This window comes from Vicia villosa, linkage group LG5 (assembly GCF_029867415.1).
Source record: "Vicia villosa cultivar HV-30 ecotype Madison, WI linkage group LG5, Vvil1.0, whole genome shotgun sequence".
Lineage (NCBI taxonomy): Eukaryota > Viridiplantae > Streptophyta > Magnoliopsida > Fabales > Fabaceae > Vicia > Vicia villosa.
In genome coordinates this window covers 137,274,223-137,288,207 of record NC_081184.1, presented here as the reverse complement: position 1 = coordinate 137,288,207, position 13,985 = coordinate 137,274,223, and the positions used below count along the sequence as shown (strand labels likewise).

The following is a 13,985-nucleotide window of genomic DNA, read 5'->3' as shown; positions in this document are numbered from 1 at the left end:
TTAAGAGTTATCAACTCGACTCAACAGGGATCTTCAGCTCGGCGAGGATCTTTAGCCCGACAAGAACAGACTCTCCAACTCGGCAGACGTTACCTTAAGTAAGGTCGGAGTTGTTCATCTTGGTCGGTTGCGACAGTTACCTGTATACGAAGAGCCTTCGCCGTTACAGGGGTTACGACTTTTAATAGCTGGTGACGGAGGTTACTACCATCACTCATAATGGAAAGAATCCAAGGTTCCTCCATAATGCGGGTGATTATTGCTCCAGCAACTATAAATAGGGCTCCCGACAGAGATAAAAAAAGACACTTAGCATCTCGAGCTTTCATCATTTGCATTGCTCGAATCCCTAAAACTAACACTCATGAACTCGTGTGTGACCTCACTGGAATCTTCTTCCGGAAAATAGTCAAAAGTCTTCTGCAGAAACAAAATACAGAAATAAATTTTAGATGTCTAGAAGGACTTATGAAAATACTCTGAAAAAATCTTATTAACAATGCCGTAAGTTTTTTCCATAAGTTCTCTCAAACATATAGTATCACAAAATATATGTTAATAGGTAAACTTGAATAAGTCAATGCAAATTAACATTAAGTCTAATTAACCTTGTAACTTGTTATTATATTTTAATATTAGTTGAATTGCTTATTTGAAAATGTTCACATAAAATAGACTTTTATGTAGGCTAATAAGTCAATCAGGCATTCGAAAAGTCCAGACTCAGACATAAAAACAAGTCTTTGATAGGTTATAGATCAGACTTAGACTTTAAAATTTTTGACATGTCAGACTTAGACTTGACAAAGTCTAACTCCGTCCAGCCTATTTTCACCCACACTTGACAATGCGGAATAATCTATTATTGACTTCTTTTGTCCAAATTAACATGTCTAATAGGCATATACAACTAGAAGTATCAGCCTGCTCAAACATTTTGAGTAATGTGGATCACAATCAAATTGGATAGATGTCATCTCCTATCTAAAAATCAATTACGATTAACAACTACATGGAGTGAGGACGCTATGGCAAATATGCCATATTGTTTCAAGTAATACCGTATTGAATACCATTAAATATCGCACATGGAGATTGAAATTAGTATGAACTAAACATTCTACTCGTTGGAAAAAAAAAGTTTCTAAAGTTTGTTTTAGAAATTTAGCAAGAAAATGTAATGTTTGTAAAATTAATAATGATAAGATGTTAGAGATTAGTATGAGTTAAGTTTTTTCTTGTACTCTTTGTTTGTATTTTTTTTATGCGAAAAACTCAATTCATTTCATTAGTAATAAGAGACTCGTTACATGCAGGTACATTTGGAAAGTTGTGAAACTAACAAGACACGAAGTCATTTGTGTCAAAATATGAGCAATTTTATTGGCTTGTCTCCTAGTGAATTTAACATGAGAGTTCGTAAAATAATTAGATAGTAAGCGTTTGCTTTTCTCTGTGACAGAACCAAAATCCGTATAATTTGGACTTTGACTATTCACACTATCTACAACGCTTTTAAGATCCAACTCAAAATCTACACTGTCATAACCAAGCTTATACACCCATTTGATAGAAGCCATAAGTCCTAAAGCTTCTCCAATCGCGACTTCAGTAATGGGCGAGAACCACTCTGTTCGGGAAGCAATGAAACTATTAAAGTTTGATCTAACTCATCCTTACAAAACTGGTTCGTAAGGTGAGGAGTGTCCCTCTATATATACTCTTTCAATTCCCTATCTCCAACCAATGTAGGACTTTAGGATCTTTCCTAATACACCCCTCACGCCCAACACTCTTTTTGGGCTTGGTGCATGGATATTAACGGTGGGCGGATCATGGTCCGATCGATAGGCTCTGATACCATATTAAAGTTTGACCTAACTCATCCTTACAAAACTGGTTCGTGAGGTGAGGAGTGTCCCTCTATATATATACTCTTTCAATGCTCTATCTCCAACCAATGTGGGACTTTAGGATCTTTCCTAATAGAAACAACCTTCATCATCCCTAATGCAAGCACCTATATCAACCTTATTATTAGAGAAACAAGCGTCGATATTACATTTGAGACGACCAATCGAAGGCATATTCCACTTGTCATCAGTTGATGTTTGATTTTGGGAGATGTTTCTTTTACTAGGCTTTTGAGCATTTCTCTATCCAACAAGTAAAAGCATCGTTCGATTACAAATTATGTCTTGAGAATCAACAGTTTGGTTCCAAATGTGATTGTTCTTGATTTTCCATAAACTCCACAAAATAGTAGAGAATACGACTTGATGATCTTGATTAGGTACCTGCAAAAAGGAGAACACAGTAGTGGCAAAAAAGGGAGGTGATTATTTTGTAGCTGCTGCAAAACAGGCCAGAGCCCCAATTTCTTCCAACACTCCATACTCTTTGAATATTGAAAGAATCAATGATTATTACTTTCCGCCTCTTTCCCACAAACGACACAAATTGAAGGACATTGAACACCTTTTTAATTTAAGAGTATTCTAGTTGGCACGTAATTCTTGCAAAGCCGCCACAAAAAATTCTTAACCCTTGGCGGAATATTCATATTTCATATTAAGTCCCAATTATCGTCAATTCTAAGGTGAGAGGTATCAATAGCTTTATTAATGCAAAAGTGGTAAGCACTACGAACAAAATAATTACCATTCTAATCAAACTTTCAAACTATTTTGTCATCCTTTACTGCCTCAAATAATGGGGTATTGAGGTCTTTTTCCACTATTCCCTCCCCAACTAAAGAATGAATTAAACTTGAATTCCATTGTTTACCATAGAGCTACTCAAGTCCGAAACTTTCATACTAGCCATCACCTGATTGTTCAGCCACATGTTGAACACCGAGGAGCTATCATGCAGCCAGTTTTAATCCCAAACCGGAATACTTTCTCTTGAACCAATACTCCACTTGTACACTCCTCAAACCATAAATCTCAAGCAAAATAAGACATCCTAAAAAGCCTAGCCAACATCAACAGTAAAACATAACTTCTTTGAAGTTATCCAAGATAACTGAACTCTACCGGAGCATAGTCGGCAAACATTACCATGTGTTGTATGATGAAATTAGATCCAATGCAGATCAGCTACAAAGTTTTACTAAAACAACTAAAACTTTGGAGCTGTTCTGCACTGAATCTATTTTCATCATACAACACATGGTAATATGTTGGTCGACTATGCTCCGGGAGAATTCAATTATCTTGGATAACGTCAAAGAAGTTATGTTTTACTGTTGATGTTGGCTAGGCTTTTTTGTAGGCCTTATTTTGTTTGAATATGAATTAGAACTATTAGTCTCATCGGCCTCAGTTTGAGACACTTTTGGTGTCTTTATTTTTATTAGGTTGATATAATTTTATTTTTATTATGTTTGACACTATTTGTAAGATTTATAAGATTTTTTATTTTTCGTGTACTATATACATTTACATCACACTACTATGATATACTGTGGAAAAATCATGATTCTTAACTGTTTCAAGCAAATAAATATATCATTAGAAGCGGAAACCACAAACTCATATCAACAATTCTTTAGTAGGTACAACTACGTAATACTCTTTTTGAACACGTTTCGTAGACGTACTTAAAGAAGAATTGTTGAAATAAAATTCATTGTATTTTTCCATCGTTTACTATAGTTTTTTACACTTCCGTAAATGCATTTACGAAAAAACTAAATTTAAAAAAGAAGAAGATGTTTTCGAATATATATTTACGAAAACCGGAGAATATAAATAAAAATTCGCTGAAAGAATCATAGAGTGCATTGAAATATTTTGAAAAATAATTTTAAAATTTTTATATAATTAAACACACATCCTTCAAAATAACATTTCTATGTTTAACATTTCTCTTAATTTTGTGTTCTTTTAAAAAACAAAAATAGTAATGATTTTGGGCACTAGCTCCTATAAATCAACCCTCCCACTCTCATTCAATACCATCTCTCTCTTTGATACTTTCTCTTACTCATGGAAATGGCTAAAACCCTAGCATTGTTGCTACTCTTCCTCCAACTAACTTCTTTCTCTTCATTTGCTGAAGAGCTTGAATCTCTTCCCCCAACTTACCCTCCTCACACCCCATCTCCCCTTCACCCTCCAACTAAGTCACCGGTTCACCCACCGGCCAACCCCCCTCACCACCACCATCACCACCACAACCACTCACATTCCCCAGCTCCCACCCCTACTCATACTCGTTACCCTCCTCACTCACCAGCTCCACTTCACCCCCCAACCAAATCACCAGCTCACCCACCTGCTACACCCCCAACCCACGGCCACCACCACCACCACCACGCTCCTGCTCCTGCCCCTACTCACACACCCGTCGTTCCAACTCACCCACCATTGCACCCTCCCGCTCATGCTCCTGCTCACTCACCATCCCACCCTCCTGCTCCCGCTCACTCACCACCGCACCCTACTCCCATCCCTAGAAGCTTCATTGCTGTTCAGGGTGTTGTTTATGTCAAATCATGCAAGTATCCTGGTGCTGACACCCTCTTGGGAGCTTCATCACTTCTTGGTTTGTTACTCAACTTTTAACTTCTCTCTTTACGCTTAAACCCCATTTTATGCAAATATTATTTTTATTTTTTTCTCTCAGTAATTTCATTTTCATATTTTCCTAGATCTTGTAATATACAGTGATTTTTTCAACTTTAGATTTTTTTTCACTCTCTTTCACAAATAATCATTTTTTACTCGTGTAGCTAGCATCAGTGTAAATAGTATAGATAGATCTATAATATTATTAAAGTGGTTTTTACATTATATTTTACAGATCTATAATTATATTTTAAGGCCGAAAGAAAAAAACATCATTATTTATTTTTTTTTGCTTTATGCCACCGGTTTAGTCCGGTTCGGGGGCGAGTTCTGGCATCAAGTGGTTCCATCCCCCTCCCGATCGCAGTTGCGGGGATCGAAAAAACATCATTATTTTAAACAACATAAATTACGTAAAAAGTTATGTTCCCCGAAAACTTTATTATTGTTTGCATTGAAGGGAACACTGTGGTTTTGTGTGTTAATTAAAAGATCAGAATCCAAGAATGGTTTTTTGCAAAAGTTTTAAACTAAAGCTACTTTGTCCTTTTAGTAAAGCTGCACGCTTACTGAGAACAGTACATAATTTCTTATGTACTTTTTCATTGACATGACAACGTTATGTATACTTTTGTCGATAAACGACAGTGGTAATAACTATGTTGGTTTGAATTTGAAGGTGCCGTTGTGAAGCTTCAATGTAACAACACAAGGTACAAGTTGGTGTTGAAGGACGAAACTGATAAGAATGGTTATTTCTACATTGAAGGCCCAAAGAGCATTACAAGCTATGCAGCTCATAAGTGTAATGTTGTGTTGGTTAGTGCACCTAATGGGCTTAAGCCTTCGAATCTTCATGGTGGTGTTAGTGGTGCTGCTCTTAGAGCTGAGAAACCTTTTGTGTCTAAGGGTTATCCTTTTGTTCTCTACACCGTTGGGCCTCTTGCATTTGAGCCCAAATGTTAGGATTTGAAGAATTGGGAGTTTTTTTATTTTATAGATTGATGTGTTGTTTAGGAGTTTGGTTTAAGATTGTGATGAAATATGGTGTTTTAGGTGTTTGAATTATCAATGCGTAATAAGCAGTGACATTATGTGTGTGTGTGTGATTGATGGTTCTTGTAAGAATTCGGTATTAGAAAAAATGATGTTTAATGCTTTTGTGTATTCTAATTCTCTCCGTTCTTTTATCACAAAATTGTCATTTCTACAACAAAAAAGTTTAGAATTTTAGTCTAACATCTTAGAATTTCATTTAAAGTGAAATTCTACAAATTTAAAGTGAAAATGAGATAAAATTTGACACATACATATCGTTGGCCAATGCTCTTGCATTTGTATTTCAATATATGTAGATGCATTGAAAGGACCCGTTCCTATTTGAATGATAAACATTATTTCTTACAAAAAAAAGTTCCTTTTGGTTGAAAATTCTCTTGTACAATCTCTTAGTTTGAAAGTTGCTATAAGCATTTGTACATTTTACAAAGATATTCTTGATTGAGCTAGGTTTGTCAAATTTAAAATTCTCAAGTTCACTCCTGTCATTTGTATATTTTGCCTATCTAAGACCCGCTTTTCAATCCAATTTAGCCTTTTCATATCTCAAAATTACTTGAATCAAGTAAATGATTTTCTTTTCAAGAGATTTATATTTAATGCATGTTGAATCCTTAACCTTGCCTAATTTCATTTGCATGGTAGCTTTTACTTTTAGACATAAAACTCTGTTCTTTTGTTTTGTGCATTGTTTAGATAGTGTTAAATATTCAACATGCAAGGAAAGCATTTTGCAATTCATTGTATGATGGTTGATTATTTATTTCAAAATCACTAGTCTCGTTGTCTTTATCATTGGAATAGTGTAAAACCATCAATACGAAGTTTGCTCTTTATTTTTTGAATTGGAAGATGAATTTGTATTAAGGTTCGTGGGCATAACCTATAAAAGCTCAAAGTTTATGGTCAAAATATCAAGATCTGTTGGGGACAGGAATATGCCAACGGTCAGCCGGACCTGGGTAAATATCTGGTGTAATCTCTCTAACCCTTATCCTCTTTATTTTTCTACTATTTATTGATTGTCTTTATTTTCGCAACTATTTACTGTATACTCAAGAATGTACTAACACAATTTCAAAAGTAATTGAGAATATTAAATACTACAATTCACCCCTCCTTTGTGCTTGAAGCCCCTTGTCCAACAAGTGGTATCAGACCCTAACTCCTGTTAAAGACTAATCGTCCTAAGAGAAAAAAATGTCTTCAAGCTATTTACTAAACAAATTCTCATTCTTTAATTGAGAAGGGAATATTTTGTGGAAGAGAAAATGAAAATTTTCATAGAAGGGATGTATCCTGGTATTTGAAAGGCTTTGAAAGGAGGTTCATTTGTTCCTACACAAGATGTCAATGATGTGGTAGTAAACAAACCTGAAAAGAATTGGATTAAATATGATAAAGAGAATGTGCAATGCGGTTTGAAAGCAAAAACTGTCATTACCACCGCTTTCGGTCTTGATGAACTTTTATGAGTTTCTCGCTGCAAGACTGCAAAAGAAATATGGGACATCCTCCAAATTATCCAGGAAGGCGTTACTGAGATAAAAAGAGCAATGTTGAGCATATTAATCCATGTGTATGAACTCTTCAGAATGAAACCTGAAGAGAACATAAATCAAATGCAAATACGATCACCTAGTTTGTTAGTCAGGTGAGAAATAAATCAAATGCAAATACGATTCACCCATATTATTAGTCTTGTAAGAACTCTGGAAACCCTAAGTCACTGTGATTTGATAATTTAAGGATTTAGTGACTATGGACACACACACACACACACACACATATTCTCTTTGAAAAATTGCAGGAATACGAAATCAAACTCAAAATGCTTGCCATAGATGAAGAAGGAGAAAAGAAAAACAAAAGTCTAACACTTAAAGCTGAGGAATTCGATTCTGATGGTGACGTGTCTCTTATAGTAAGAACTTCAAAAGATTCATAAAAATGAGATGAAGCAAAAAGAAGAGCAAGAAAAAGATGAAGAAAACACTTTCAACATGCTACAATTGTGGAAAGAAATGACATATCTGACCATATTGTCCCCTAATTAAGAAAGTAGATAAAAAATTGAGAAACCTAAAAAAAGAAGCTTATGTTAGATGGGAAGAAAATGAAATGAATTAATCGTCAAAGCGAATTAACAAAGAGAATTAATCATCCTACAAAACACAACTTCAATTGCTTTCATCAAAGCAAGATCTCTATCAGTAAAAAATCACTTGTGGACACAAATCTTTCTCGACAAACAATTGCTTCAACTTATCCAATACCCAACAAAAGTTCTCTGTCTGCTCAGATTCCATATAGGCAAATGCAACCCCAAATGTCAACTTGGTTGACGTCTTGCCAACTATTTCAAACAGAGGTTGTATATATTTGATTGAATCAGGTTGTATATATTTGATTGAATCAGGGTACATGTCGCTTTGTCAAATCAACAATATGTTGATTCTCATATGCATTTAGCCTACCAACAAACGAATGACCTTCTAATCTATCAAGTAAATCATGGTTATGAAGTCCACATATTACATGAACACTCCATCCAGACCCATCTTTTGACGGTGTTGACCTGATTTTGAATGGACACCATATTTCTTAGTGACACTTTGTGTTCTATTATCGATATCTTTGTATTTCTCACTTTTATCACAACCAAAGAATACTTTGTTAATTCTCCCTCTCTTACATGTTTCAGTATTTGAAGAAGTGATGAAAATAATTTCTTTATTTCTAATTCCAGTCTCTTTAATCCACCTTATCACTTCTTCTTGTGTATCGAATCTTTGTATAGTTGAAAATGCAATAGAGGTATCTATACAAATGTGTTTTTATTGCATATTTGTAAAAGAATTTTAGTAGCAGCAACATAATTTTTTTCAATTAGAATTCTTTTTGGATATCTTATCATTAAGTTTTCCGATTAAAAATTTAGTTTATCCGATCACTTGACAACAATTATTCTTGTACACAAATTCATCTACATAAAACAACATTATCCGATACACAACTTCATTTACATTGAATAATATACTACAAAGTTATCCGAGATAGTTAAAAAATTACAAACAAAATAATTTTTCAATTAATTCTTCGATAAAATTAAAATATAAATTGGATAACATAACTGCAAGTTACTTAATAAACGAAAAAAATACATCAAATAGTATTTCTTACCGTTATTTTGTAAACATCAGTGTGATATAAACTACTACAAATTTTTGAAAAATTTGAATGAATATTAAAAAAATAAAATGATAAATTTATTAAAATTATATTACTTAGAATTTTTTACAATGTAAAAATATAGATAAATGTAGGGATGTGAGATAAAATTTTAGATTCAAAACCCGAATTTTTTTCTTTCAAAAACAAAATCCAACCCCTTTTATTTATAGCCGAATAGTTAAAACAAAATCTAGAGAATTTTAGGTCTCTTTAGAGAACTCTAGAACGTTTCAGAATTTTCAAGACTCGGTGATATAGTAACAGCACTTTCTCGATAATACAAGACTATTCCTCCATCTCCTTTAAATACCCCGAGCCTCTCTCAACAATGTCATTCAAGCTAAGCATCGATATCTATTAAATATTCTCACAATTCTAAATTTACGGAGTTTTCAACTACATCAAACATGTCTCTGATTCCAAGTTTCTTTGGTGGCCGAAGAAGCAATGTTTTCGATCCATTCTCTCTTGACGTTTGGGACCCCTTGAAGGATTTTCCATTTTCCAATTCTGCACTTTCTGCTTCATTCCCTCGTGAGAATTCTGCTTTTGTGAGCACACGTGTTGACTGGAAGGAGACACCGGAAGCTCATGTTTTCAAGGCTGATCTTCCTGGACTGAAGAAGGAGGAAGTGAAAGTTGAAGTTGAAGATGATAGGGTTCTTCAAATAAGCGGAGAGAGAAGCATTGAGAAAGAAGATAAGAAGGATGAATGGCATCGTGTGGAGCGTAGCAGTGGAAAGTTCTTGAGGAGGTTCAGATTGCCTGAGAATGCTAAAATAGATCAAGTGAAAGCTTCTATGGAAAACGGTGTTCTAACTGTCACCGTTCCAAAAGAAGAAGTTAAGAAGCCTGAGGTTAAGTCTATTGAGATTTCTGGTTGAACTTAGAATGACCTCTGTTACTCTGTTGCTTTAAATCGTGTGCTTTCTTGGTTATAATGCTTACTTTTTTGTAGCGTGTGCAAAAAATGTATGGTGATGTAATTGTGAAATGTTAATGCATAAATAAATTAGTAAATAGTAGTGTTGTTCCTTCTTATGGCTGTTATTGTATTCACTTTTAGCAAAACTTTTAATTCTCAAGCTCTAAATAGCACTTTGATATTGTATCTTGTAAGTAGAATAAGTTTGATCTCACCACCTTCTCTTTGGATTTCCCTAATAAGAAAATAATTTGATATTGTAATAATTCATACGGTGAGTTCGTGACAAATATGATGATATAATTTTGTATTGCAAATTGATTGGGATTAAAAATGTGTGTTGCCTCACTATCTTTCAAATAACACTGAATATATGTTTCACACCCAAATGACTCGATTAGAGTGATACAATCAACCGGTGAGAAAAATCTACTTGATTACAAACAATGGCCGATTAAATTCTTTTGCTATGATATTATTCAAGAGTTTTATTTTTTTAGAATGAAAATGAAATCTAATTAGATATTCAATTTTATTAACCTAACAAATATAGGTTCTTTTTCGATCTTCTCGGCAACTAAAAATGAAATGTTAGTCAGTTAAATTACATATCATGCCATATGATTAGGGTTAACACATAACATCGTATTTGAATCCATAGGGTTAACACATAACATCGTATTTGAATCCATAAAATTTCACAGTTAATGATGTTAGGGTTAACACATAACATCGTATTTGAATCCATAAAATTTCACAGTTAATGATAGTTAACATCGTATTTGAATCCATAAATTGTATTTGAATCCATAAAATTTCACAGTTAATGATAGTTAACATCATCTATAAAATTTCACAGTTAATGATAGTTAACATCGTATTTGAATCCATAAAATGTATTTGAATCCATAAAATTTCACAGTTAATGATAGTTAACATCATCCATAAAATTTCACAGTTAATGATAGTTAACATCGTATTTGAATCCATAAAATGTATTTGAATCCATAAAATTTCACAGTTAATGATAGTTAACATCGTATTTGAATCCATAAAATTTCACAATTAATGATAGTTAACATCGTAGTTAATATGTAACAAAATTATTGTAGAAATCCTGATTAGGAAAAAAGCAATTTGGTCATATTAATGCAGTACAAGTGGTAAACGAAAAAAAATCATTGTCTTAATAACAGTTAGATATAATGTTGGAGATACATTGTTAATCCGTTGTATGGCATTTTATGAAGGAAAATGTCAATTAAGAAAATATCAATAGAAAATTATAATATTTAGGCTCTGTTTGGTAAAACATATTTTCGAGCTTATAGCTTATGTTTTATGTCTTATGTCTTATAAGTTCATGTGATAATTTAGACCCGTTTGGTAACGATCTTTTCATAACGAGCTTATAGCTTATTTTACTAGCTTATAACCTATTTTCCAGACGCTATTTTAAATAGCGTTTAGCTTATGTCTTATGTCTTATTACTTTTTCTTCCTTTTTTATCCTTATTATCTCAATTGAATCCATTTTTAACCCTTATAATTTATTTTAATTTAAAATAAAATAATTAAATATTAAATATCTTTTATGTCATTTTATATTTATAAGTTAATTAAACCGCTAATTTTACCAAACACTTCAATGAGCTTATAAGCTATCAGTCTCAACCATCCGTTATAAGCTATAAGTCATCAGTCATAAGCTATAAGCTATCAGCTAGCTTATCAGTCAACCGCTATTTTTACCAAACAGACCCTTAGTGCTTGTTAGATCTTGTGTTTGGGGTCAGCTGCAAAATATGAACGAAAAGAAGATGAAAACAGTACGATGAAAGTTGCACAAAATAAATTTCAATATGATTTTTATGCACAAATACATCGAGCGAATCGTCAATGTTAAGGGGGACGGTAATTGCGGTGATCGAGTCGTCTCGACTTTACTTAGTAAGGGAGAGGATAATCATACGCTTGTCCGTCATCAACTTATCTAAAAATTGAAGACGTATAAAGACTCGTACATGCGTTTATACGGAGAGATAGATAAATTTGAAGCGGTTTATGACTCTCTTGTACCTTGGTTGAACGGTCACGCGCCGCTGTCAAAATGGATGAGATTCCCGGAGATGGGGCATCTTATTGCATGTGCATATGATATGGTGTGCATTGACTTGACGCGATACGGGTTTTAGGAAACCATTTTTCCGCTCCGCACCGCACCCCCTACAAATCTAAAGTATCGCATTATGAGTATTGGAAGGCTTGCCAAATCGAGTCATTTTGTACAAGTTTACTTGAAATCATGATGCCCCGGCCCATACCACCTGTCACCGGAATGAGCGATTCATCATACCGTAAATGTCGAGACATGGCCAGATCTTTTTGTTGATATGATGCACGAATTCGAAAGATTGAACAATATCAAAAAGGAATCGAATGCGGAAAAGTAAAAATTGGAACCAACAATAGATTTAGTCGGCGATAATTCTTTAGATTTGTTTTGAATTTTGAAAGTGTAATATAGGTACTATTTAACATCGTAATATAATCATTTTTTGTCAATTATAAATTTTAATGGAAGGTTAAGTAGCTCTAAAACTTTTCTGTTATGCATTACCATTCTGCTCTGCTTAAAAAACTCATAGCAAAAGTTCTGAAGATGTATCTACGAAAGATTCTTATTTTGCAAACTCAGGGTTTTCTCCGTAGATATACATACAGAAGCAAAATATATAAGTTCTTTCCGTGGATATACCTACGGGAAGTTATGTGACAGAAAATGAATGGTCCATATTGACTTAGGTCTTCTATAAATTTGGGGCTTCTTATGTTGTATTTCTCACAAACACAAAAATGTCTTAATATGATATTAACATCTGTTGGTATGTCGCCAGTGTCTCCTAATCCGACGGCAGAACACCCGGACGAACGTTCAAACTCAATGATTACACCTCGCTCGACAATATCATTGACGGAATCCACTATCGCCTACCTTACGGAGACAAGCGAAAGGTTGTGAAGCTCGAGTATCGTTTACATTCAGTTGACAACGGAGGGAACGTTGTTTACAGCAATTTTGAGCTCAAGAACCGAGAGGATGCTTTGGCAATGTGGCAAACGTATTACGATTTTGAAGAGAAAATCCCGCTCGAGTTCATAGCAACGGTACAAAGAACGGTCGAGCAAATCTTAGAGATGTTGAAATCATCAGTGTAATGCCGATTTTAAGTTATGAATGTTGTTTTTATCGTTGCAATGTTGATTTTTTGTATCTGATTTATTCCGTAGATATGTATACAGATATATTCCGTAGATGCATTTACGAAACATTTTCAAACTAAGTAAAAAAAAGGTACACTCCAGAATACATCTCCAAAAACATAAAAATAATTTTGAAAGCACATGTGATATCTAAGAACTAAAAATAAATATATAACTAGTAAAGGACCCGTGCGCCCGCACGGGTCACGTAAAGTCGGTATAAATATTAAATAAATATAATATGGTTATGGTTAAAGTATTATATTAAAATATATATTAATTAAGCGAAATAATTTCTTCAATGATGATTATCATATCAATATTAATTTAATTTATCAATTTGTAGTTGTTTTAATTTATGTTCGATAAAAATTAAAATAATATTAGAGATAATTAATTATTATTGTTGATTACAATTTTAACTCTGAAAAAATATAGGTCTTGATAAAAAGTAAAAAAATAAATAAAAATTAAATAATGTAGTTATTATGTACTATCATTATCAACAATTTTTATGGATTCCCACCCCTAGTATGTCTACCCGCCTTTTTTTTCCGCAGACGCACATTATCAACAATTTTTATGGCCTCCCACCCCTAGTATGTCTACCCGCCTTTTTATGAGCATGATTCAAATTGCAAATTTAAATTATCAAAATAAGAAATTGCAAAAAAAATTATAACATCTATATAAGTCAAGAAACAAAAAATAATGAAATGAGATATTATAATTCAATGCAACACATTTAAATCTCATTATTTAACTTTAAATATATATTTAATTTGATTTACCAAAGAAAAATTTGTACAAAAGATGTATATTATTAATATTAATGTTACTTATCACATATATGTCGTTAATTTCTCATATTTGTGTTAGCTACTCATACCGAATCAAAAATACTAATGTAATGGAATAAAAACAGCAAA

General features: G+C 33.3%; 2 protein-coding genes across 2 annotated transcripts; both read left to right on the top strand.

Annotated features, from left to right (window-relative positions):
* The first annotated feature begins 3,950 nt into the window (after positions 1-3,950).
* LOC131607482 (non-classical arabinogalactan protein 31-like) lies at positions 3,951-5,741 on the top strand. Its single transcript, XM_058879487.1, has 2 exons — positions 3,951-4,551; positions 5,254-5,741. Exons 1-2 carry the CDS (start codon positions 3,993-3,995, stop codon positions 5,538-5,540), a joined length of 846 nt encoding a protein of 281 aa, XP_058735470.1. The 5' UTR covers positions 3,951-3,992; the 3' UTR covers positions 5,541-5,741.
* Positions 5,742-9,186: 3,445 nt separating this feature from the next.
* LOC131602681 (18.2 kDa class I heat shock protein) lies at positions 9,187-9,887 on the top strand. The gene has a single exon (XM_058874849.1). The coding sequence runs from the start codon at positions 9,275-9,277 to the stop codon at positions 9,749-9,751; it is 477 nt and encodes a 158-aa protein (XP_058730832.1). The 5' UTR covers positions 9,187-9,274; the 3' UTR covers positions 9,752-9,887.
* The last annotated feature ends 4,098 nt before the right edge of the window (positions 9,888-13,985 follow it).